Raw genomic sequence first — 23,204 nt, 5'->3', positions numbered from 1 at the left:
TTGTCTGAGGAGGCCTTACAAATATCTGTGAAAAGAAGGGAAAGTGAAGTCACTCAATCGTGTCCGACTCTTTGTGACCCCATGGTCTGTAGCCTACCAGGCTCCTCTGTCCATGGGATTTTCCAGGCAATAGTACTAGAGTGGATTGCCATTTCCTTCTCCAGGGGATCTTCCCGACCCAGGGATCGAACCCGGGTCTCCTGCATTGTAGACAGACGCTTTACCGTCTGAGCCACCAGGGAAGTCACTGAAAAGAAGGGAAGTGAAAAGCAAAGGAGAAAAGGAAAGGTATACCCATTTGAATGCAGAGTTCCAAAGAATAGCAAAGCGAGATAAGAAAGCCTTCCTCAGTAACCAGTGCAAAGAAATAGAGGAAAACAATAGAATGGGAAAGACTAGAGATCTCTTCAAGAAAATTAGAGATACCAAGGGAACATTTCATGCAAAGATGGGCTCAATAAAGGACGGAAATGGTAGGGACCTAACAGAAGCAGAAGATATTAAGAAGAGGTGGCAAGAATACCCAGAAGAACTATACAAAAAAGATCTTTAAGACCCAGATAATCATGATGGTGTGATTACTAAACTAGAGCCAGACATCCTGGAATGTAAAGTCAAGTGGGCCTTAGGAAGCATCACTACGAACAAAGCTAGTGGAGGTGATGGAATTCCAGGTGAGCTATTTCAAATCCTGAAAGATGATGCTATGAAAGTGCTGCACTCCATATGCCAGCAAATTTGGAAAACTCAGCAGTGGCCTCAGGACTGGAAAAGGTCAGTTTTCATTCCAATCCCAAAGAAAGGCAGTGCCAAAGAATGCTCAAACTATTGCACAATGGCAGTCATCTCACACACTAGTAATGTAATGCTTAAAATTCTCCAAGCCAGGCTTCGGCAATACATGAACTGTGAACTTCCAGATGTTCAAGCTGGTTTTAGAAAAGGCAGAGGAACCAGAGATAAAATTGCCAACGTCTGCTGAATCATCAAAAACCAAGAGAGTTCCAGAAAAACATCTATTTCTGCTTTGTTGACTATGCCAAAGCCTTTGACTGTGTGGATCACAATGAACTGTGGAAAATTCTGAAAGAGATGGGAATACCAGCCCACCTGACCTGCCTTTTGAGAAACCTGTATGCAGGTCAGGAAGCAACAGTTAGAACTGGACATGGAACAACAGACTGTTTCCAAATAGGAAAAGGAGTCCGTCAAGGCTGTATATTGTCACCCTGCTTATTTAACTTCTATGCAGAGTACATCATGAGAAACACTGGGCTGGAGGAAACACAAGCTGGAATCAAGACTGCCAGGAGAAATATCAATAACCTCAGATATGCAGATGACACCACCCTTATGGCAGAAAGTGAAGAAGAACTAAAGAGCCTCTTGATGAAAGTGAAAGAGGAGAGTGAAAAAGTTGGCTTAAAGCTCATCATTCAGAAAACTAAGATCATGGGATCTGGTCCCATCACTTCGTGGCAAATAGATGGGGAAACAGTGGAAACAGTGGCTGACTTTATTTTTTGGGCTCCAAAATCACTGCTGATGGTGATTGCAGCCATGAAATTAAAAGACGCTTTTCCTTTGAAGGAAAGTTATGACCAACCTAGACAGCATAGAAAAAAGCAGAGATATTACTTTGCCAACAAAGGTCAATCTAGTCAAGGTTATGGTTTTTCCACTGGTCATGTATGGATGTGAGAGTTGGACTGTGAAGAAAGCTGAGTGCTGAAGAATTGATGCTTTTGAACTGTGGTGTTGGAGAAGACTCTTGAGAGTCCCTTGGACTGCAAGGAGATCCAACCAGTCCGTTCTAAAGGAGATCAGTCCTAGGTGTTGGTTGGAAGGACTGATGTTGAAGCTGAAACTCCAGTCCTTTGGCCACCTCATTCGAAGAGCTGACTCATTTGAAAAGACCCTGATGCTGGGAAAGATTGAGGGCAGAAGGAGAAGGGGACGACAGAGGATGAGATGGTTAGATGGCATCACCGACTTGATGGACATGGTTTTGGGTGGACTCCGGAAGTTGGTGATGGACAGAGAGGCCTGGGATGCTTCAGTTCATGGGGCCGCAAAGAGTCAGACATGACTGAGTGACTGAACTGTACTGAACTTATAAATACAGACATGGTTAATCTCTCAAGAAGTAATATATCTTAATAGTCTTAATATATCCTTCCATACCTTTTTCTGTGCCTGTACCTGTACATGTGTACTATATTTATAGGGTTGAGTTTTGTAGAATTTTGCTTGTTTTTTTTTGTTTTTTAATTGTATCATGTGTTGTTCTCCAACTTGTTTTCTCTCTTCTTAGCTTTGACTTGAAATAACTATTATATATATATATATGATTTTGTTTTTTTGACAAGCCTAGACTTTTATTTCAGCCCAACATCTTAAAAGTGTTACTAGGTTTGTTTTTTATTTAACTTTTCTCTTTACTGAGGGTTAAGATAGATATAGAAAAAGTATACAAATGATAAATGTAGAACTCTGAATTTTTACAGTGTTCAAATCTGTTCAGTTACCATTTTGTTGTTGTTTGCTAAGTCGTGTCCAACTCTTTCGCAACCCATGGACTGTAGCCCATCAGGCTCCTCTGTTCATGGGATTTTCCAAGCAAGAATAACTGGAATGGGTTGCCATTTCCTTCTCCAGGGGATCTTCCCAAGCCAGGGATCGAACTCATGTTTCCTGCATTACCGATGGATTCTTTACCACTGAGCCACCAGAAATCTGTGCAGTTACTATTTACATTTAGATATAAAAACCTGTACTCTTAACCTCCCTGCAGGGTCCCTCCCAGTCATTTCTACACTCATTCTAAGAAAATCGATTTTCAGGTGATCTTTAATTGTACTACGTGGTTGGCATAAATGGCTGATCACAATGCATGTCTGCGAATATAATTCAGTGTTATTAGTTTAATATAGCACTATTTGGTCTCTGAATCCCTTATACTCTTAAAAAAATTATTGAAAGAGTTTTTGTTTATGTGAATTTTATCTAATGTTGTTTATTGTGTTGGAAATGGAAACTGAGAAAATCTAAAAACACCAGGAGCATACATGCACACGTTTCATTAGCTGTTGGAATAATAAAATCCTCATATGTCATGCAGCCTCATGAAAGTGTATATATGTGGAAAGAATTAAAGCTTTAAAAATAGCCCTGATTCTTAGTATTATGAAAATAATTTTACCTCTTGGATTTTCTGAAAAGGTCTTAGGTACTCCCAGAGGTTTCCTAGACCACATTTCAAGAATTGCTGGCTTAATGTGTGTCTAACCAATGTCTCCACAGAGAACGTCAAGATGCAGATGGACAAATGAAAGAGCTCCAGGATCAGCTTGAAGCAGAGCAGTATTTCTCAGTAAGTCCAGACATGTTACGTTGAAAAGTATTGTACTTGTAGAATTATTAAAAAAATTTTTTGCTGAGAAACCAGGAGACTGATTCTTTAAATTCTTATAGCAAACTTCAGAGAGAATTTTGTTGAATGTTTTGTACCACACATCTGCAAAAAGGAATACCGGGGCAAGAGACTGTAGATAGTCTAACAGAAATCCATTATCATTTCAAAAAAAAATAGTTCTAAGTACCTACCCACACCATATGAAGTTCATTTTAAAAAGCATTGATTTTTGAGGAAGAATATATTTTTATAATGAAAGAAATAAGATTGTCATTGTAACATTTGCCCTTTTTTGAGTTTTAAAATATGAAATAGTAACTGTCACCTCTGTTTCATTGATTATTAAGCCAGCAAAATTTTCTTGAATAAATTGATAATATTTTTCTTTGCCTCTTCATCTTACCAATATGACATTTAGTGAGAAATTTCACTAGGATATCCAGTTGAAAATCACAGTTGTAAATTATTAGCTGAAGTTTTATTAGTTAATTGGGTTGATTACCAGAAAATAGAAAAGCTCATTGAACTATCACTTTGCTCATGGGCTCAACATTACTCAGTTTTATGAGCCTATTACATTGTGATCAGCTGAACTTTTTGTCTGGATAGCTTTTGAATATTTAGAACAATGATGATACATGTTTCTATTCTGTTTTGCTATTTAGACCCTCTATAAAACACAGGTTAGGGAACTTAAGGAAGAATGTGAAGAAAAGACCAAACTTTGTAAAGAATTACAGCAGAAGAAGCAGGAATTACAGGATGAAAGGTAAGGATAAGATCCTTGTCTCTGTTCATAGACATGTACCCTACTCCTAGAAAGTACCTGTGTGTGTGTTAGTCACTTAGTCATGCCCAACTCTTTGCAACCCCATTGATTGTAGCCTTCCAGGCTCCTCTGGCCAAGGAATTCTCCAGGCAAGAATACTGGAGTGGGTTGCCATTCCCTTCTCCAGAGGATCTTCCCGATCTGAACCCAGGTCTCCTGTACTGGCCAGCCGATTCTTTACTATCTGAACCACCAGGGAACTCCAGGTAAAATTTATTGATGCAGTTAATAAAAAGCAGATGATATTAAGAAGAGGTGGCAAAAATACACAGAAGAACTACACATAAAAGATCTTCATGACTCAGATAAGCACTATGGTATGATCACTCAACTTGAGCCAGACATCCTGGAATGCAAAATCAAGTGGGCCTTAGGAAGCATCACTATGAACAAAGCTAGGGGAGGCGATGAAATTCCAGCTGAGCTTTTTCAGACCCTAAAAGATGATGCTGTAAGTGCTGCACTCCATATGCCAGCAAATTTGGAAAACTCAGCAGTGGCCTCAGGACTGGAAAAGGTCAGTTTTCATTCCAATCCCAAAGGCAATGCCAAAGAATGTTCAAACTACCGCACAATTGCACTCATCTCACACGCTAGCAAAGTAATGCTCAAAATTATCCACGCCAGGCTTTAACAGTACGTGAGCCGTGAACTTCTAGATGTTCAAGCTGGATTTAGAAAAGCCAGAGGAACCAGAGATCAAATTGCCAACATCCGCTGTGTCATCAAAAATGCCAGAGAGCTCCAGAAAAACATCTATTTCTGGAACATTTATTGACTATGTCAAAGCCTTTGACTTTGTGGATCACACAGTCAGTTTGTGGGAAATTCTTAAAGAGATGGGAATACCAGACCACCTTATCTGCCTCCTGAGAAACCCATATGAAGGTTAAGCAGCAACAGTTAGAACCGGACATGGAACAACAAGAGTGGTTCCAAATCAGAAAGGAGTCCGTCAAGGCTGTATATTGTCGCCCTGCTTATTTAACTTCTATGCAGAGTACATCATGAGAAACACTGGGCTGGAGGAAACACAAGCTGGAATCAAGACTGCCAGGAGAAATATCAATAACCTCAGATATGCAGATGACACCACCCTTATGGCAGAAAGTGAAGAAGAACTAAAGAGCCTCTTGATGAAAGTAAAAAAGGAGAGTGAAAAAGTTGGCTCAAAGTTCAACATTCAGAAAACGAAGATCATGGGATCCGGTCCCATCACTTCATGGCAAATAGATGGGGAAAAAATGGAAACAGTGACAGACTTTATTGTTTGAAGCTCCAAAATCACTGCAGATGGTGACTGCAGCCATGAAATTTAAAAACACTTGCTCCTTGGAAGGAAAGCTATGACCAACCTAGACAGCATATTAAAAAGCAGAGACATTACTTTGCCAACAGAGGTCCATCTAGTCAAGGCTGTGGGTTTTCGACTAGTCGTGTATGGATGTGAGAGTTGGACTATAAAGAAAGCTGAGCGCAGAAGTGAGGCTTTTGAACTGTGGTGTCGTAGGAGACTCTTGAGGGTCCCTTGGACTGCAGGGAGATCCAAGCAGTCAATCCTCAAGGAAATCAGTCCTGAATATTCATTGGAAGGACGGATGCTGAAGATGTAGCTCCAATACTTTGGCCACCTGGTGTGAAGAATTGACTCATTGGTTAAGACCCTGATGCTAGAAAAGATTAAAGGCAGGAATAGAGCGGGATGACAGAGGATGCAATGGCTGGATGGCATCACCAGCTCGATGGACTTGAGTTTGAGTAAGCTTGAAGAGTTGGTGATGGACAGAGAGGCCTGGCGTGCTACAGTCCATGGGGTCGCAAAGAGTAGGACACAACTGAGCGACTGAACTGAACTGACTGATCTGATGAAGTTAATTAGAGAAAAACTTCAGCTTTGTAATAAAAAATTGAATGTTAAAATTTTATTTCTCTTAAATATAGGGACTCCTTGGCTGCTCAACTGGAGATTACCTTAACCAAAGCAGATTCTGAGCAATTGGCTCGTTCAATTGCTGAGGAACAGTATTCTGATTTGGAAAAAGAGAAGATCATGAAAGAGCTGGAGATCAAAGAGATGATGGCTCGGCACAAACAGGAACTCACCGAAAAAGATGCTACTATTGCATCTGTAAGTAAAGTCCTTGGTTCATTTTTGGCTGTAATTAAATTGTTATAAATCTCACTTTAGAAATACTAGGAAAGTAACATAAATCTAAATGAAAAATTGTATGTTTTGGCTACAAGATATTTGAGCTAGTGAACCATCAACTTCTCATTGTTGTTTGGCAGAGAGAGGGTCCCCCAAAACACAACTTCCAATGGCTTCATCTATTGGTAAATTTAGAGTTAAGGACTAAAGTTAAAAGAAAACACCAAAAGTACAAAACAGTTTAAGTCTTTTTTTTCTTGTTAAACCAATTGTAGTTTAAAAGAATTTGAAGTTAATCATGAAGATTAGTTTAATCATGAAGCTAGCCATAATGTAGGTTGAAAATAATTGTAATAAAAATTTCAGATAGAAGTAAAATATCAAGTATTGAGTTAGCCTTATCAATTGTTCAGATCTATGAAAAATGTTACAGTAATTTTAAAGCATGGCATTAGAACAGGGATATTTAATCCTGTTCAGTGAAAGTGAGTAGGGAGACCAGAAATAGACTGATGCACATAGGAGAACTTGGCATATGACGTCAGTGGCAACACACAAATCAGTGGGAGAGGATACAGATTTATGGTTTTGAAATGACTATGTTTTTATGTGGAAAGGAATAAAATTAGATTTTTATTATCATTTACCGTGAAAGTGAAGTCGCTCAGTTGTGTCCGACTCTTTACGACCCCATGGACAGTAACCTACCAGGCTCCGCGGTCCATGGGGTTTTCCAGGCAAGAATACTAGAGTGGGCTGCCATTTCCTTCTCCAGGGGATCTACCCAACCCAGGGATCGAACCCAGCTCTTCTGCATTGCAGACAGACACTATATAACAGTAAATTCTAGCTATCTTAAGAACCTAAATATGTAAAATAAAAATTTTTAAATATTGGAATGAAACTTAAAATTTACTTGTAACGGAAAAAAGCAACTGGGAAAAATACTTGTATTTATTAAACAAGTGATTAGTGTCTAGAATATAAGTGGAACTCCTACTATTCACTAAGAAAAACCTAAATAATCCAAAGGAAAAATTGGCCAAAAGAGAAAACCTAAAAATATGAGCAAATGTTTAACTTCACTATTATTTAGGAAAAGGCTAGCTAAAATAATTTTGTATCACAATTTCGTAGCCATCATGTTGGCAAAAACTCAGTGTCTGACTACTTTGAAATGTTTGAAAGATGTGTGGAAAATGATGTTTTTCTTACTAATATCCAGAATATAAATTTAATATAGCATACTGCTGCTGCTGTTGCTAAATTGCTTCAGTCGTGTCCGACTCTATGCGACCCCATAGACGGCAGCCCACCCGGCTCCCCCATCCCTGGGATTCTCCAGGCAAGAATACTGGAGTGGGTTGCCATTTCCTTCTCCAGTGCATGAAAGTGAAAAGTGAAAGTGAAGTCACTCAGTTGTGTACGACTCGTCGCGACCCCATGGACTGCAGCCTACCAGGCTCCTCCGTCCATGGGATTTTCCAGGCAAGAGTACTGGAGTGGGGTGCCATCACCTTCTCTGAATATAGCATACTACAGTATAGGAAATAATATTGCAAGTTCCAGTAAATTTTAAATATTCATATAATCCAAACAAAGTTCATAATAAGATAAATGTGCTAGAGAAATTAGACACACTACTCCTAGCAGCATAAATGTTTATAATAGCAAAAATTCAAATATATTAATAGATGAGTAAATCGATAAATGAAATGCGGTAGAAGATAGAACTACTACATCAGTTAAAATTAATTATATATATCGACAATTTCATTCTTAATATAATGAGTGAAAGCAATTACAAAAAAATAAATACAGCATCATGCTACTTATATACAGTTTAAAATCACATAAAACTGCATTATATTGTTTCACATGTGTGTAATGAAAGTGTACAATCATGGATGGGAAGGATGAACACATAATTCACAATAAAATTTCCTTCAGGAAGGAAGAAGAATAGGCTTTGGCAAGAATACCAAATGTCAGCTTCTTTAGTAAAATTGTGTTTTCTGTTTTAAACACTGTTTTATAAACTATAGTTTTAAATTTTATTTATTCTGCATGCTGGAATGCAGAGCTTTGTTATAGCATTTGCTTTTTTTTTACTTTACTAAATGTTACTTCCATTTAAAATACTACTAAAGATTTTTGAAAGGGGGCAAATTTTTGGCTTCCAGGGGTACAGATGAAGTGTGTCACGTTTTATAAATTTTCATCAGTTTTGAAGTTTGATAAGATAGGACAAAGGCAAGAACTGTAGAGATAGAAGTACTTAGAAAAACAAGAGTTTTAGCAACATTCTAGGATATTTTCATTTTGAATTACTACTTTATAACTTAAAATTTTATAAATTAAGATATAAATTTTTTTTCCATTTTCATTTCTTAGCTTGAAGAAACTAATAGGACACTAACTAGTGATGTTGCCAATCTTGCAAATGAGAAAGAAGAATTAAATAACAAATTGAAAGAAGCCCAAGAGCGTATGTATTAACAAAGAATAAAGTTTATTTTCAGTACGCCTAATGTTTACCAGTTGCTAAACTGTTAATATAATTTTTACATTTTTCTGTTTTAGAACTATCAAGGTTGAAAGATGAAGAAATAAGTGCAGCAGCTATTAAAGCACAATTTGAGAAGCAGCTGTTAACAGAGAGGACACTCAAAACTCAAGTGTGTATATAATCTCTAAATATGATTTTGAAATTTTTCTTAGTTTATCTTTCTTGCATTTTACTTCTAACATTACAGATTGGCTGTAGCAGTCATTGATGGTACCAGTATTTGTGAACAGTCAGGATTATCCAGTTTTTTACCACATTGAGAGAAAGTAGATTTGATTAACATTGTTGAATTCAATGTTTATTAAGTTTCTCTTGATTTTTCCATATGGAATCATAATCCCTCCTAATTTTTTTATTGTAATCTGGTAAATTTTTCTGCCCTCAAGAAATGGTAGAGAAGGACCATTTCCTGACAGCCTAAAAAAGGGTCACTCTGAAAAGGCATCATGATTATTAACTACCCTTTTCTCAGCTCTCAGATTGTATATACAGCATGAGTCCTGGTGGGTCCAAGACACTCCGCTCTGTGGTTGGACATGTATTTTATCAGTACAATGCCAGTGCAAAAGTCTCTTCTAGAATAAAAGAAGATCTGCCTCCCAAGTGGTAGAAAATGACATTCAGTTCAGTTCAGTCCAGTCGCTCAGTCGTGTCCGACTCTTTGCGACCCCATGAATTGCAGCACGCCAGGCCTCCCTGTCCATCACCAACTCCCAGAGTTCACTTAGACTCACGTCCATCAAGTCAGTGATGCCATCCAGCCATCTCATCCTCTGTTGTCCCCTTCTCCTCCTGCCCCCAATCCCTCCCAGCATCAGAGTCTTTTCCAATGAGTCAACTCTTCACATGAGGTGGCCAAAGTACTGGAGTTTCAGCTTTAGCATCATTCCTTCCAAAGAAATCCCAGGGCTGATCTCCTTCAGAATGGATTGGTTGACATTAGAATGAACCTATAAACATTTTAAATTATAGTTCTCAGAGTACATGAGAGTGTTGGTTGGAAAAGGATGATGAATAATGATGAAGGTATATTTTTTTTTAGTATAAAAGGTATTTCTTTGTGGCCCTGTGTGTAGGGAAGATTTTGTAATGTGCTATTGGTGAGTTACCAAGAAATTATCAACATAATTTATTTACTTATTTGCATCCTTATTTTTATGTTTTTAAGGCTGTGAACAAGTTGGCTGAGATCATGAATCGAAAGGAACCTGTTAAGCGTGGTAATGACACAGATGTGCGGAGAAAAGAAAAGGAGAATAGAAAGCTACATATGGAACTTAAATCTGAACGTGAAAAACTGACCCAGCAGATGATCAAGTATCAGAAAGAACTGAATGAAATGCAGGCTGTAAGAATACTTTTTGAAGACTTCTTTTTAAGAATTAGAATTATTTTCATATCTGCATATATTTTGTAGGTTATGGAACATTTCTGTTAATTACAGTAACAGTAGTCTCCCCTTATGCAAGTGGACTATGTTCCAGGATCCCCAGTGAATGCCTGAAGCCAGATACTACTGAACTCTATACCTGCTGTATATTTTCCTGTACTGTAAGGAGTGGAGTCGCATATACAGTGTGAATGAACTGGACAAAGGGATGATTAATATCCTGGGCAAGTAGAACCAAGCAATGTGAGAGTTCATCATACTACTTAGAACAGCACATGATTCAAAACTTAAGAGACTGCTTATTTCTGAAATTTTCCATTTAATATTTTCAGACTGCAGTTGACCTTGGATACTTGAAAACACAGAAAGTGAAACCTTGGATAAGGAGAGACTGCCATATTACTGAACTAGGAAGCAAAATTATAAGATGTATGACATTCAATTAATTTAATGTAATTCAATTTCTTGTAGCAAATAGCTGAAGAGAGTCAGATTCGAATTGAACTACAGATGACACTGGACAGTAAGGACAGTGACATTGAGCAGCTGCGCTCCCAGCTCCAGGCCTTGCACATTGGTTTGGATAGTTCCAGTATAGGCAGTGGACCAGGGGATACTGAAGCTGATGATGGGTTTCCAGGTATAGATTCGTTCAGCCTTTACATTTACTTTTGTCTTAAATATAAATCAGTTGATGGTTTTAAGTCCTGTAACTGACTTTGCTCTTGAGGAAAGATATTTGTTATTTCTTTAAGGGAACACCTACTCCTTAGAGTAGGGGTTTAGATGACAGTTTAAATTATTTTGTTTATTGATTTTCTACAAAACTTCTTATTAAAAAATGCAAGTGTAAATTTCACATATTTAGTTATTTAAATTAACTCTGTATATTATTCACAGCTCTCCTTTTAAGCTTTCATTTTTATTTTTTCTTCTTTCTGCATTCTTACTTCCTTTTATGTTGGGTGTGTAGTTCATATCACTCAGTCACACACTATGGAATCCATGTCATTCACCTACCAACGTTCCTCCACTTCTCTCAATATTGCCACTAAGCCTTCCAGTTCTCATATGCTTCTTGACTCTGATTCTGACTCAGAAGAAGAATCTGTTCCTTACTTACCTATTTCATCGGAACCTAATGGTACAGGTGACATCCTGAAAATCTTTGATCTCTGGGTTTTTTTTCCCCACTTCCCATAATTTTAGTCCTTTTGAAAATTTTTGTAATAATAACTAATATTCACTAACAAGTTGCTCCATTAACAAGTCTCAGTTAAAAAGAAACTGCTGCATGAACAAAGATTTTGTTTTTTAAGGAATTTCACATCGCATTGCTGATACAATTGATAGAATTTATTTTGTCAGCTTATAAGAAATGGAGTAGTGCTTTATATCGTTTAAGAACATATGGTTTCACTGTCTGTTTCTTCCATTTTTAACCAAGAAGAAATTCTTTCTGAAGTTTCATATCAAGAACGATGGTACAGAAAAAGCCTGTGTAGACCGTTTTAGAGGGTATATTTAGTTTTCCCTTGAGTGCTTACTTAGTCCACATTGTGAAAGTGATAAGTGTTAATTGCTTAGTTGTGTCAGACCCTTTTTGACCCCGTGGACTGTAGCCCTCTAGGCTCGTTTCATGGGATTCCCCAGGCAAGAATACTGGAGTGAGTTTCCCTTCCCTTCTCTAGGGGATCTTCCCCACTGAGCAATCAAACCTGGATCTCCTGCATTGCAGGGAGATTCTTTACCTTCTGAGCCACCAGGAAGACCAGCCAACATTGTACTTGGCCTTAAAAAAAAGTATAAGACAATTTGACCTGATCCTTGTCCTGAAAGGAATTACAGTTTAAATGAAGAAACCTGTTGGAAAACCCCCAAAATTGTTATGTTTAATACAAAGTTAGTGTAAGTACAAAAAACTTTTAAACACCACAGGAAATTAGTGCATAAACAGTTGGATGTAAAATAAAATTTAATCTATCAGTTGAATTCAAAGTAAATTTGCTATATTTGTTTACATTGTCATCACACTTTCCAGGTATATATTAGTATAAATCATAAGTGATTATATTGAAGTTGTTCCAGATCTTAGCAATAAAATTATTTGTCTTACCCATCTTGTTAGAGATCATCTGATTAATCCCTTAAATTGGTGTAGGGCCATGTCCAAACATTCAAGTATATAGCTATTTTTAATGACATCATTTCTGTTCATGGGGTCTGGAAGGTTATTAATGTGAGAGAGAGGGGGATTGAGTATAAGCACTGGATCAGAGATGTGTCCCTGTGTGACCTTCTGTGGGATTGTTCTGACAGTTGAAGAAAATATATGTAAGGTGTCTAGCACAGTATAGACACAAAGTAGGTGATAGCTACTTTTATTATTAGCATAATCTCCAAAAATGCTTACTTCATGTAATTATTTCACTAAAGTAAACTGATCAGATACCATTAGAACAGATTCTAAGGATGCAGAGTTTTATTGGCTGAACTAGAATTTTACAGATTTTAACTATTTTATAATTTAGGAATCTTTTGGCTTACTGCTACTTATTAGCCAGATTTGATCTGTAATTTATACAGTTTCATTTCATTTTATTTAAAACCATTCTAACAGTCCATTTTCTCTGAACATTTAATTACTCACAGAAAATATTTTGTCTTCAAAGTTGTGTACTATATCTGTAGTTTGGCCTTCTTCCAAAGGAAAGATAGAGGATTCTGATACAGGTGTACCAATGAGAATAGACAGCTGCTTTTCATTTTTGCAACTTTTCTGCGGAACTTTGCAAATGCATGAATTTAATTAATGGGGCATTTGACGTTATAAACTACAGGATATATATTTCCAATGTGATATAACCTGGGTTTCGTTTTGCGTTGTATAACTTGCTTATACTGATCCTACATTATTATTATATGTTAGATGATGTATAAATTCTGAAGGGCATATTTGCTTGTGACTTTCATATTAAAATTTTTTAAGTTCCTCATTTGGTTAAGAGATTTGTTGTACTTACACTCATATCTTGTGCTTATAGAATCAAGACTAGAAGGATGGCTTTCATTGCCTGTGCGAAACAACACTAAGAAATTTGGATGGGTTAAAAAGGTAATTGATACTTTTGAATCACTACTTGATTTTGAGTTAATACCTTGAATACTTTTGAATCAGTACCTTAATACATTTGAATCAAGGTCTTCTGTTTTACTTTTGGTTTAGCTATAACCATTTCACTTTTGTCATTGTAAGATATAGATAACCAGAACTTTTAGACATATAAAACTTGTTTGTACTTTGTGATTTGAAATAGTTAATTGTATATATCTTTGTTTAAAAAAAGAAACTTTTTATCATTAATATGTTGTTAATAATAAAGCAGATTTTGGTTTTAGGAAAATAGAAGGCTGTATTGACTTTGGTGCCTTTGCTGTTTCCAGGAAGACAACTCTAGATATGACAGAAAGTCCCAGATATTTCTTTTCCTCTGTTTCTATGATTATTGATATTATGTTCATATTCAGTAAGTGTCTTAGCTTTAGGGCTGCTATAACAAAATACCACAGACAGAGTAGCTTATGAACAACAAAGATTTATTTCTCACGGTTTTGGAGGCTGTAAGTCCAGGATAAGGAATCAGCCAGCATGATTGGGTTCTGGTAAAGATCTTTTCCCAGGTTGCAGACTTCTTGCTCTATCCTCATGGTTTAAGGGGTAGGAATTTCTCTGGAATCCCCTTTATAAGGGCACTAATCCCCTTCATGAGGTCTCTAGTGTCATGACCTAGTCACCTTCCCAAGACCCCACTTCCTAATATCATCACATTGGGTTATGACGTAAATTCATTAACATATGACTTTGGGAGAATATAACCATTCAAACCATAGCAATAAAGTTGCTTACACTTTTGGATCTTAGAGCCAAATCAGTCCAAAAAGAAGTTGAATTTATCCCCGCCCACCCCCTGCCCACCCCCTGCCCCGGAATTTGGTTACTTAAAATGTATACAAACAGATCTGTTCTTATTTTAAGGAAGACTTTTTTAAAGGATACATTAAGATAGCTTTTTAGGTATTTAACATATATTTTATATGATTTTTATTGCTAATATAGAATTTCTTTTCAAAGAAGAACAAGATATATATTAACTTTAATCATTGTTTTAATTCCTTTCCTCCTTTTTAACAGTATGTGATTGTAAGCAGTAAGAAGATCCTTTTCTATGACAGTGAACAAGATAAAGAACAATCTAATCCTTACATGGTTTTAGATATAGAGTAAGTATTTTTATTAGAATATTTGTTATTGTTGTTCAGTCGCTAAGTCATGTCTGACTTTTTGCGACCCCCGTGGACTGCAGCACACTAGGCTTTCCTGTCCTTCACCATCTCCCAGAGTTGGCTCGTGCTCATGTCTGTTGAGTCGGTGATGCCATCCAACCATGAGAATATTTTGTAACTTTATCTTTTAAAGTTTAAGAGAGTAGTGTGACCTTTTGTCAAGTTAGTGTAATTTATTAGTCATATAGTACATGTATATACTCATATAGTATAAGTGCTACTATACTGTTGTTAGATTTTCTTATATTTGCTTCATACAGATGAAAGTTTGGCATATAGAGTTGGCTAAAATGTCTCTTAAAATTTCATGAGTCTTCAATATGTTGTTTTCTGAAACTAATTAGAAAATTGCTGACTTATTGAAAATTTCTCAAAATCTCAAGGAGTGATTGAATTTATAGAGCTCCAACATTCTAATAAGAGTCAGTTGTTCAGTTGCTCAGTCATGTCCAACTCTTTGCAACCCCATGAGCTGCAGCACACCAGGCTTCCCTGTCTTCGCCATTTCCCACAGAGTAGTCAGTTTTAATTTCTGACATGAGTATAAGAAAACTGATATAATCTGATCCTTTGGTAATACTTTACTCTTTTATTAAATATCTTTTATAGCAAGTTATTTCATGTCCGACCAGTTACACAGACAGATGTATATAGAGCAGATGCTAAAGAAATTCCAAGGATATTCCAGGTAAATGGTTTTATTTTGTGATTTGTTTATTTTTTTGTTTTGTTCTTTTCACCTTTATACATTGTCAGCATGACATGACATAATGAATTTCTTTATTCTTGGGCCCTTTTCAGATTATCTTTCTTCAGTTTTTGTCTCATTTAAAGGTGATTTGTTCATTTGTGACTTTCAAGCTTATCCTGTTGGATACATCTTAAATTCTCTCCATCTTACTAAAGTCTGTAGTCTGTAGTGTATTTATATCATGTTTCTAGCCTTTGCTCTCCTTTTGTTCAAGGTTGGTTATGACTTTGTTTTAAAATTTTTATTTTTAATTGGAGAATAATTATTTACTATATTGTGATGATTTCTGCCATACATCAACAAGAATCAATCATAGGTATACATATGTCCCCTCCCTCTTGAATCTCACTCCCCATCCCACCCCTCTCAGTCGTCACAGAGTACCGGCTTTGGGATCCCTGTCGGTTACAACATTTTTTGAGCATGAATGTTCTGTTTTGGGTTTATGCTCAGTGCTCTAGAAAGTTTAAAAAGTTGCTTGTGAAGTTAAATTATGCACCCAAGAACCCTTTTACTTCTGATTTAAGGTGAAGCCAAATTCTTCTGTTTTTTTCTTCCATTTTTAAATTTGTCACAGCAACCATGAATCCCTTCTGGTAAAAGCTGTAGTGCTTGGTGTACTGTAGGGAAGCTGGCAGCTTATTTTCTGGGTACTTAGCAAGTTTGTTTGAAATATCTTATACATCCTTTCCTCTTTTCCTTTTTTCCTCCATTCTCCAAATACAAATCTTTACAATTAAAACTGTATTTGCAGTTATCACTGAGTGGCCTGTTTTTGAGAATTATAGAGCCACAGTTCATCTCTTCAGGTGATTGTTTTGAAAATTCCCTCCAAGAAAAGCTTTCTAACACTAATCAAGTGAAGATTTATCTTTGGCTAGCCTATTGTGAAAAATTTGCTGAAACATAGGAAGATAACATAGAGAAAATTAGGAGGCATCATTTGAACAGGATTGATTCTTTCGAGATGTGAACCACAGTGACTGGCTAGTGACTTTACTCATCTGAGCTCTTGATTGCGGCCTACCACCATTTGAACAACTAATGCATTTTTGTCTCATTGAATAGTTTAATTTTATTAATACTATAAGAATTATTACTACGTTAAAATAGCTAACGTTTGAAGATACTCATTTTTCTTTATGGTGTTTGTAGATTCTGTATGCCAACGAAGGAGAAAGTAAGAAGGAACAAGAATTTCCAGTGGAGCCAGTGGGAGAAAAATCAAATTATATTTGCCACAAGGGACATGAATTTATTCCTACTCTCTATCATTTCCCAACCAACTGTGAGGCATGTATGAAGCCATTGTGGCACATGTTTAAACCCCCTCCTGCTTTAGAGTGCCGTCGCTGTCATATTAAATGTCATAAAGACCACATGGACAAAAAGGAGGAAATTATAGCGCCTTGCAAAGGTAAATAATAAATCACTTGATCAATTAATGTTACTTATGTTCAGATCATTTGAAACATTAAATTTTCTCATATATTTCTTTATAGTGTATTATGATATTTCATCGGCAAAGAATCTATTGTTATTAGCAAATTCTACAGAAGAGCAGCAAAAGTGGGTTAGTCGGTTAGTGAAAAAGATACCTAAAAAGCCTCCAGCTCCAGACCCTTTTGCACGGTCGTCTCCTAGAACATCAATGAAAATACAACAAAACCAGTCTATTCGACGGCCAAGTCGACAACTTGCTCCAAACAAACCAAGGTAGTAAATTAAAATGTGGCAGAAATTAAAGCATTAAAAAAATATTTTACTATTTGTGCTCAAATTACAAACTTCACTAATTAGATTTTCTTTGCTTGGTATTTTCACGATGTGTGGAATACCAAAAGTTTGAATTTCATTGCTATTCAAACTGTTTCAAAACTATTTCATTTATTGGTTCAGCTGGATGTAATAAATTTACTTACTAAATCACAAACATATATTCAACCAAAAATATATAAAAGGCTAAATTTTGTCATGTGTATGTGTATAGTCATAATATTTTGATTTTATAAACACGTTGACTTAATTTATTGCTTTACCAGACAGGATGCACACCTAGACCTTTAAGTGTCATGTATTCACATTTTGTTTTTATTATTGCAAACCTCTTTAACCTCCTTTATATTAGATGACTTAGCGGGTAGGACTGAAATCTTAACTCTTAATTCAAGCAATCAGATTTAACAGGTAATATAGATCAGCTTTTAAAATGCAAATATTAACTAATGAATATAGTGGGCATTTCTTGTAGTTGGGGTGAAGTTGGGGATATGGTGTAAGGTTAGAGATGATTATTGCACAAAAGCATTATGATGGAGCCATTTTCATTAGCTACATTATAGTGATTTTTCACACAAAGTAATCATTTCTTGGTTACTAGCTAATACAGTATTTATAAATAAATACTGCTCTTCACTGAAATGAACATGATGATTTGGTTAGCTGAAGGATAAAGTATACACTTGCATCATGTATCTGATTCCAGTTATCCTTTTAAACACAGAAACTTCTGTATTTGAATAGTGATGTGCATTGGCTGTAATATCAGAAATATTTTCATTCTAGCCAAACATTGTATATGAAACTTTTCTTGAAGCTAATATCACAAGGAAATAATTTAGAATGGAAAAGGTAGATTGGTGTTTCATTTCAGTGAAAATGTTGAATTTTTGTGTGAGGTATCAGTCAGTCAGTCCGTTCAGTTGCTCAGTCATGTCCGACTCTTTGCGACCCCATGAACTGCAGCACACCAGGCCTCCCTGTCCATCACCAACTCCCAGAGTTTACCCAAACTCATGTCCATTGAGTCGGTGATGCCATCTAACCATCTCATCCTCTGTTGTCCCCTTCTCCTCCTGCCTTCAATCTTCCCAGCATCAGGGTCTTTTCAGATGAGTCAGCTCTTCGCATCAGATGGCCAAAATGTTGGAGTTTCAGCTTCAACATCAGTCCTTCCAGTGAACACCCAGGACTGATTTCCTTTAGGATGGACTGGTTGGATCTCCTTGCAGTCCAAGGGACTCTCAAGAGTCTTCTCCAACACCACAATTCAAAAGCATCAATTCCTCAGCGCTCAGCCTTCTTCACAGTCCAACTCTCACATCCATACATGACCAGTGGAAAAACCATAGCCTTGACTAGATGAACCTTTGTTGGCAAAGTAATGTCTCAGCTTTTTAATATGCTATCTAGGTTGGTCATAACTTTGCTTACAAGTAGTAAGTGTCTTTTAATTTCATGGCTGCAGTCATAATCTACAGTGATTTTGGAGGTCAGAAAAGTAAAGTCAGCCACTGTTTCCACTGTTTCCCCATCTATTTGCCATGAAGTGATGGAATCGGATCCCATGATCTTAGTTTTCTGAATGTTAAGCTTTAAGCCAACTTTTTCACTCTCCTCTTTCACTTTCATCAAGAGGCTCTTTAGTTCTTCACTTTCTGCCATAAGGTGGTATCATCTGCATATCTGAGGTTATTGATATTTCTCCCATCAGTCTTGATTTCAGCTTGTACTTCCTCCAGCCCAGCATTTCTCATGATGTACTCTGCATAGAAGTTAAATAAGCAGGGTGACAATATACAGCCTTGACGGACTCCTTTTCCTATTTGGAACCAGTCTGTTGTTCCATGTCCATTTCTAACTGTTGCTTCCTGACCTGCATACAGGTTTCTCAAGAGGCAGGTCAGATGGTCTGGTATTCTCATCTCTTTCAGAATTTTCCACACTTTATTGTGATCCACACAGTCAAAGGCTTTGGCATAGTCAACAAAGCAGAAATAGATGTTTTTCTGGAACTCTCTTGCTTTTTTGATGATCCAGCAGACGTTGGCAATTTGATCTCTGGTTCTGACTTTTCTAAAACCAGCTTGAACTTCTGGAAGTCACAGTTCATGTACTGTTGAAGCCTGTCTTGGAGAATTTTGAGCATTACTTTAGTAGCGTGTGAGATGAGTGCAATTGTGTGGTAGTTTGAGCATTCTTTGGCATTGCCTTTCTTTGGGATTGGAATGAAAACTGACTTTTCCAGTTGTGGCCACTGCTGAGTTTTCCAAATTTGCTGACATACTAAATGCAGCACTTTCACAGCATCATCTTTCAGGCTTTGAAATAGCTCATCTGGAATTCTGTCACCTCTACTAGCATTGTTAGTAGTGATACTTCCTAAGGCCCACTTAACTTCACATTCCAGGATGTCTGGCTCTAGTTTAGTGATCACACCATCGTGATTGTCTGGGTCTTGAAGATCTTTTTTGTATAGTTCTGAGTATTCTTGCCACCTCTTCTTAATATCTTCTGCTTCTGTTAGGTCCCTACCATTTCTGTCCTTTATTGAGCCCATCTTTGCATGAAATGTTCCCTTGGTCTCTCTAATTTTCTTGAAGAGATCTCCAGTCTTTCCTATTCTATTGTTTTCCTCTATTTCTTTGTATTGATGGCTAAGGAAGGCTTTCTTATCTCTCCTTGCTATTCTTTGGAACTCTGCATTCAAATGGGTATATCTTTCCTTTTCTCCTTTGCTTTTCGCTTCTCTTCTTTTCACAGCTATTTTTATGTGAGAAAAGAGATATGGTATGGTAAAGCTAAATATTGTTGAATTAGTGATTATATGATAGTAATTGACCTGAATAAACTCAAAGAATTCAGAGACACTGAAGATCATTCCATGTACCTAGTGCAAAACATCTAAAAATTAAATTTCTATTATTGTAGAACCATCAATGCATAAATACCAAGCTATTTTAATATTTTACAATATATAGTACTTCCAACATGCTTCTATATCCTATTCTCTTTTAACTTCCTATGTATTCTATCATTTGATCTTTAAAATACTCGTGGAGTAGAATAGGTGCTTTTTTTTTTTCAGACTCTAGGAAGGCAGATAATTTGGTTAGATTCAGGACTATTAAGAACTCCAGTTTTTTTAGTATATTTTATTCTTTTGTGCTATTTTACAAGTTAATGATTTCACTACATATGATAACACATAGTTTATGAAGCAGTTTTCAGATTGAGTGAGACATGTTTCAGTTACATAAATTTTCATGTTCACCAACTGCTAATTTTCTTGCCTCCCCCACTTCAGCATTACAGTTCATTTGAAAGCACATTTACTTTTAATTTTTGTTACCTTTTTTTTAGTTCTGGCCCTGCCCTTCGAATCATTCTTCATTGATTTTTTAAAAATACATTTTGCATAGCAACAGTAAGTAATAGGGATTTCTTTTTTCACAACTATGCATGTAGATAAAACTAATACCAAAACTGACTGTAAAATATATAGGGATTTTTTTTTTTGGACATTTTAAAATCTAATATGCTCTTTGAAATTTTAGATGAAAAGATGGGCAAATTTATAATTTTGCATTTTATTATGCCTCTGCAACATTATTTCCATTGCTTTTAACATCTATGCCTCCATTGCTTCATTAACTCATAAAATTGTATCTGTGTCTGTCCTTATGTGAATAACCCTGCATTTTGCATTCCATTTTGGGTGTCACATTTTAGGAGTGGCATATATAAATTGGAGGGTATACAGAAGGGAATTACTGAGGGAGTAGTGGGTCATTTTATGGTGTTACACATGTAGCAAGTGAATGAACTGTAAGTCTTCTGAGGAGGTGATCTGAAAGAATAGGAGATCATAAATAACAGTAAGTAAAGACTTAAAGGATTTTTCCTTGAAAGAACCAAGCAGAGAGGCACATTCTAAATTAGCAGGGAAAGCTATGAAGCAATCAGATGTGCAAAACTGAAAGAATTGGCTTCCTCTAGAATGGTGAGTGCCCTGTCACCACAGGTGTGCACCTGGTTTAGCTGACCGGCTGGCAGAACTGTGAGGGAACAGTGCTCTTCCTTCTGTCCTGTGTATGCAGTGATGTCAAGTAGCATGGCTCGAGAGGGGAGTCAAGCTTTGGACCAGATGATCTTTAATACCTGCTAATTTATAACGTATTCCTACAGACAAATGGGTAGAACTTTAAAGCACTATCCAAGAAAACATAGGAACAGAATATCTGGTTTGTATTAACAGTGATTTAATATGTAGTTCTTCATTTGTGCTCATTTAATATTAGCAGTCTAGTTTCCAGTTGAGTTCAGTCGCTCAGTTGTGTCCGACTCTTTGCGACCCCATGAACTGCAGCATGCCAGGCCTCCCTGTCCATCACCAAATCCCGGAGTCTAGCTTTAGTTGAATCAATTAATTCACATGGTATCTTTCTTAAAACAAATGTTTGGCTTCGTTAGACATCATCACATATGTACATTCCTAAACACACTAAAACATAGCACCCATAAATGTTCATCTAGTCTTTTTTTTTTTTAAGTTTACCTTTGTTAACAACTGCATCATTGCATTTTTTTCCTTTGGCTTCTGTCATGTTCTTGTTCTGAGTCTCCTTTTACATCTCTTTGCAGTGCGTCCCTTTTTCTGTAGTTCTGAAGTGCTTGAAGTAATTTGTGTTAGCTACTATTATTATATACAATAACATTTCTGAGAGCATATTATATTATGCCAGGCTCTCTTCTGAGAACTTTAACTGTACTAACTTATTCATCTTCGTAACCACCCTGTGATTTAGCGGTTCTGTTTTACAGATGAGGAAACTAAGACACCGGAATGTTGTGTGCCCAGTGTAACACAGCTTACGAGCAGCAGGGTCACGAGTTTAGATCCAGATAAGCTAGTTCCAGATCCTGCGTGCTCAGCTATTTCACACTTCTCTGCCTCATGGTGATTCAAGGAGACTTGAATTAATTGGCAGTTTATAAAACATAATGTATAGAATGCTATTGTAGAAGAAAGTTATTTTTCTTTAATTTGAATTAAAATACTATGCTAGAAAAGTAAGAAATTTGTGACTAAAATGCTGACTTTTGATGAAGATAGTTTGGAGAGATCCTCATTTGTTCCAGTGCAAGACACAAAATGTTGGTCCCTGCTGAGGGCTTTTCTCTTTAATTTTCTATAAAGATTTTTTTTTTAAGCCATGCAGAAAAATATAGAGCAGAAATGCAACAAATACTTGTTTTAAAAAATAAAGCATTACCAGTACATTTAAAACTGAAGGGTAGGAGAATCTAGTATTTTATCATTATTTCATCTTTATTCTTTTCCAGTTTTAAATATTAGAACATTAATAGACTAATTGGGAAAAGATAATAAAAGTTATATACAACTTGACATATCAAAAATAAATTAATAAATGAAGTAGAAGAAAATAGGGAATATGTATCTGATCTTGGATTAGAAAGGAACTTACTAATAAAAGCAAAGAAAGAACGTAAAAGATTGACTAACCAAAAATTAAAGACTTGTAGATTTAAAAAATGCCACACATTTTACAACACACATGAGAAAGATGAGTTAGTGTCTTTATGCATGGAGTTCTTAGATAAGTCCTTTAGAAAAAAGAGATTGACTTTTCCCAATATAAAAATTAGGAACATATAGGTATTACCATAAATATGAAAAAGTTATCAACCTGATAACTGATTATTAAGCAAAGAAATTAAAATTAAAACTATATTGTAAAACTGTTCTCACCTGTCAAAATGATAAAGATTAAGAAACTTAGTATTGGTAAGATGTAAAGAAATGGACCCACTTATATGCTGCTAGTAGAACTCAAAACTCAGTGCACCTCCTTCTGCAGCAGTCTTTGGCAATAAGTTTCATAGCCCTGAAGTGTATAGCCATTGATCAGTTAACATGTTGTTTATTATGGAGGTATGAACAAGAGTTTTGGGAG

General features: G+C 36.3%; 1 protein-coding gene across 1 annotated transcript in view; it reads left to right on the top strand.

Annotated features, from left to right (window-relative positions):
* Positions 1 to 23,204, top strand: part of ROCK2 (Rho associated coiled-coil containing protein kinase 2) — a 132,378-nt gene that overhangs the window by 102,538 nt on the left and 6,636 nt on the right. Inside the window, exons 21-32 of the mRNA XM_068981314.1 lie at positions 3,304 to 3,373; positions 4,081 to 4,184; positions 6,186 to 6,372; positions 8,788 to 8,881; positions 8,977 to 9,071; positions 10,131 to 10,310; positions 10,824 to 10,992; positions 13,397 to 13,467; positions 14,545 to 14,633; positions 15,306 to 15,384; positions 16,603 to 16,864; positions 16,950 to 17,163. Coding sequence (XP_068837415.1) covers positions 3,304 to 3,373; positions 4,081 to 4,184; positions 6,186 to 6,372; positions 8,788 to 8,881; positions 8,977 to 9,071; positions 10,131 to 10,310; positions 10,824 to 10,992; positions 13,397 to 13,467; positions 14,545 to 14,633; positions 15,306 to 15,384; positions 16,603 to 16,864; positions 16,950 to 17,163 — 1,614 coding nt within the window. The remainder of the gene's footprint in view (positions 1 to 3,303; positions 3,374 to 4,080; positions 4,185 to 6,185; positions 6,373 to 8,787; positions 8,882 to 8,976; positions 9,072 to 10,130; positions 10,311 to 10,823; positions 10,993 to 13,396; positions 13,468 to 14,544; positions 14,634 to 15,305; positions 15,385 to 16,602; positions 16,865 to 16,949; positions 17,164 to 23,204) is intronic.

The sequence above is a fragment of the Capricornis sumatraensis genome, chromosome 1 (genome assembly GCF_032405125.1).
Source record: "Capricornis sumatraensis isolate serow.1 chromosome 1, serow.2, whole genome shotgun sequence".
NCBI classification, from domain to species: domain Eukaryota; kingdom Metazoa; phylum Chordata; class Mammalia; order Artiodactyla; family Bovidae; genus Capricornis; species Capricornis sumatraensis.
This window is presented reverse-complemented; position numbering and strand designations above follow the sequence as displayed.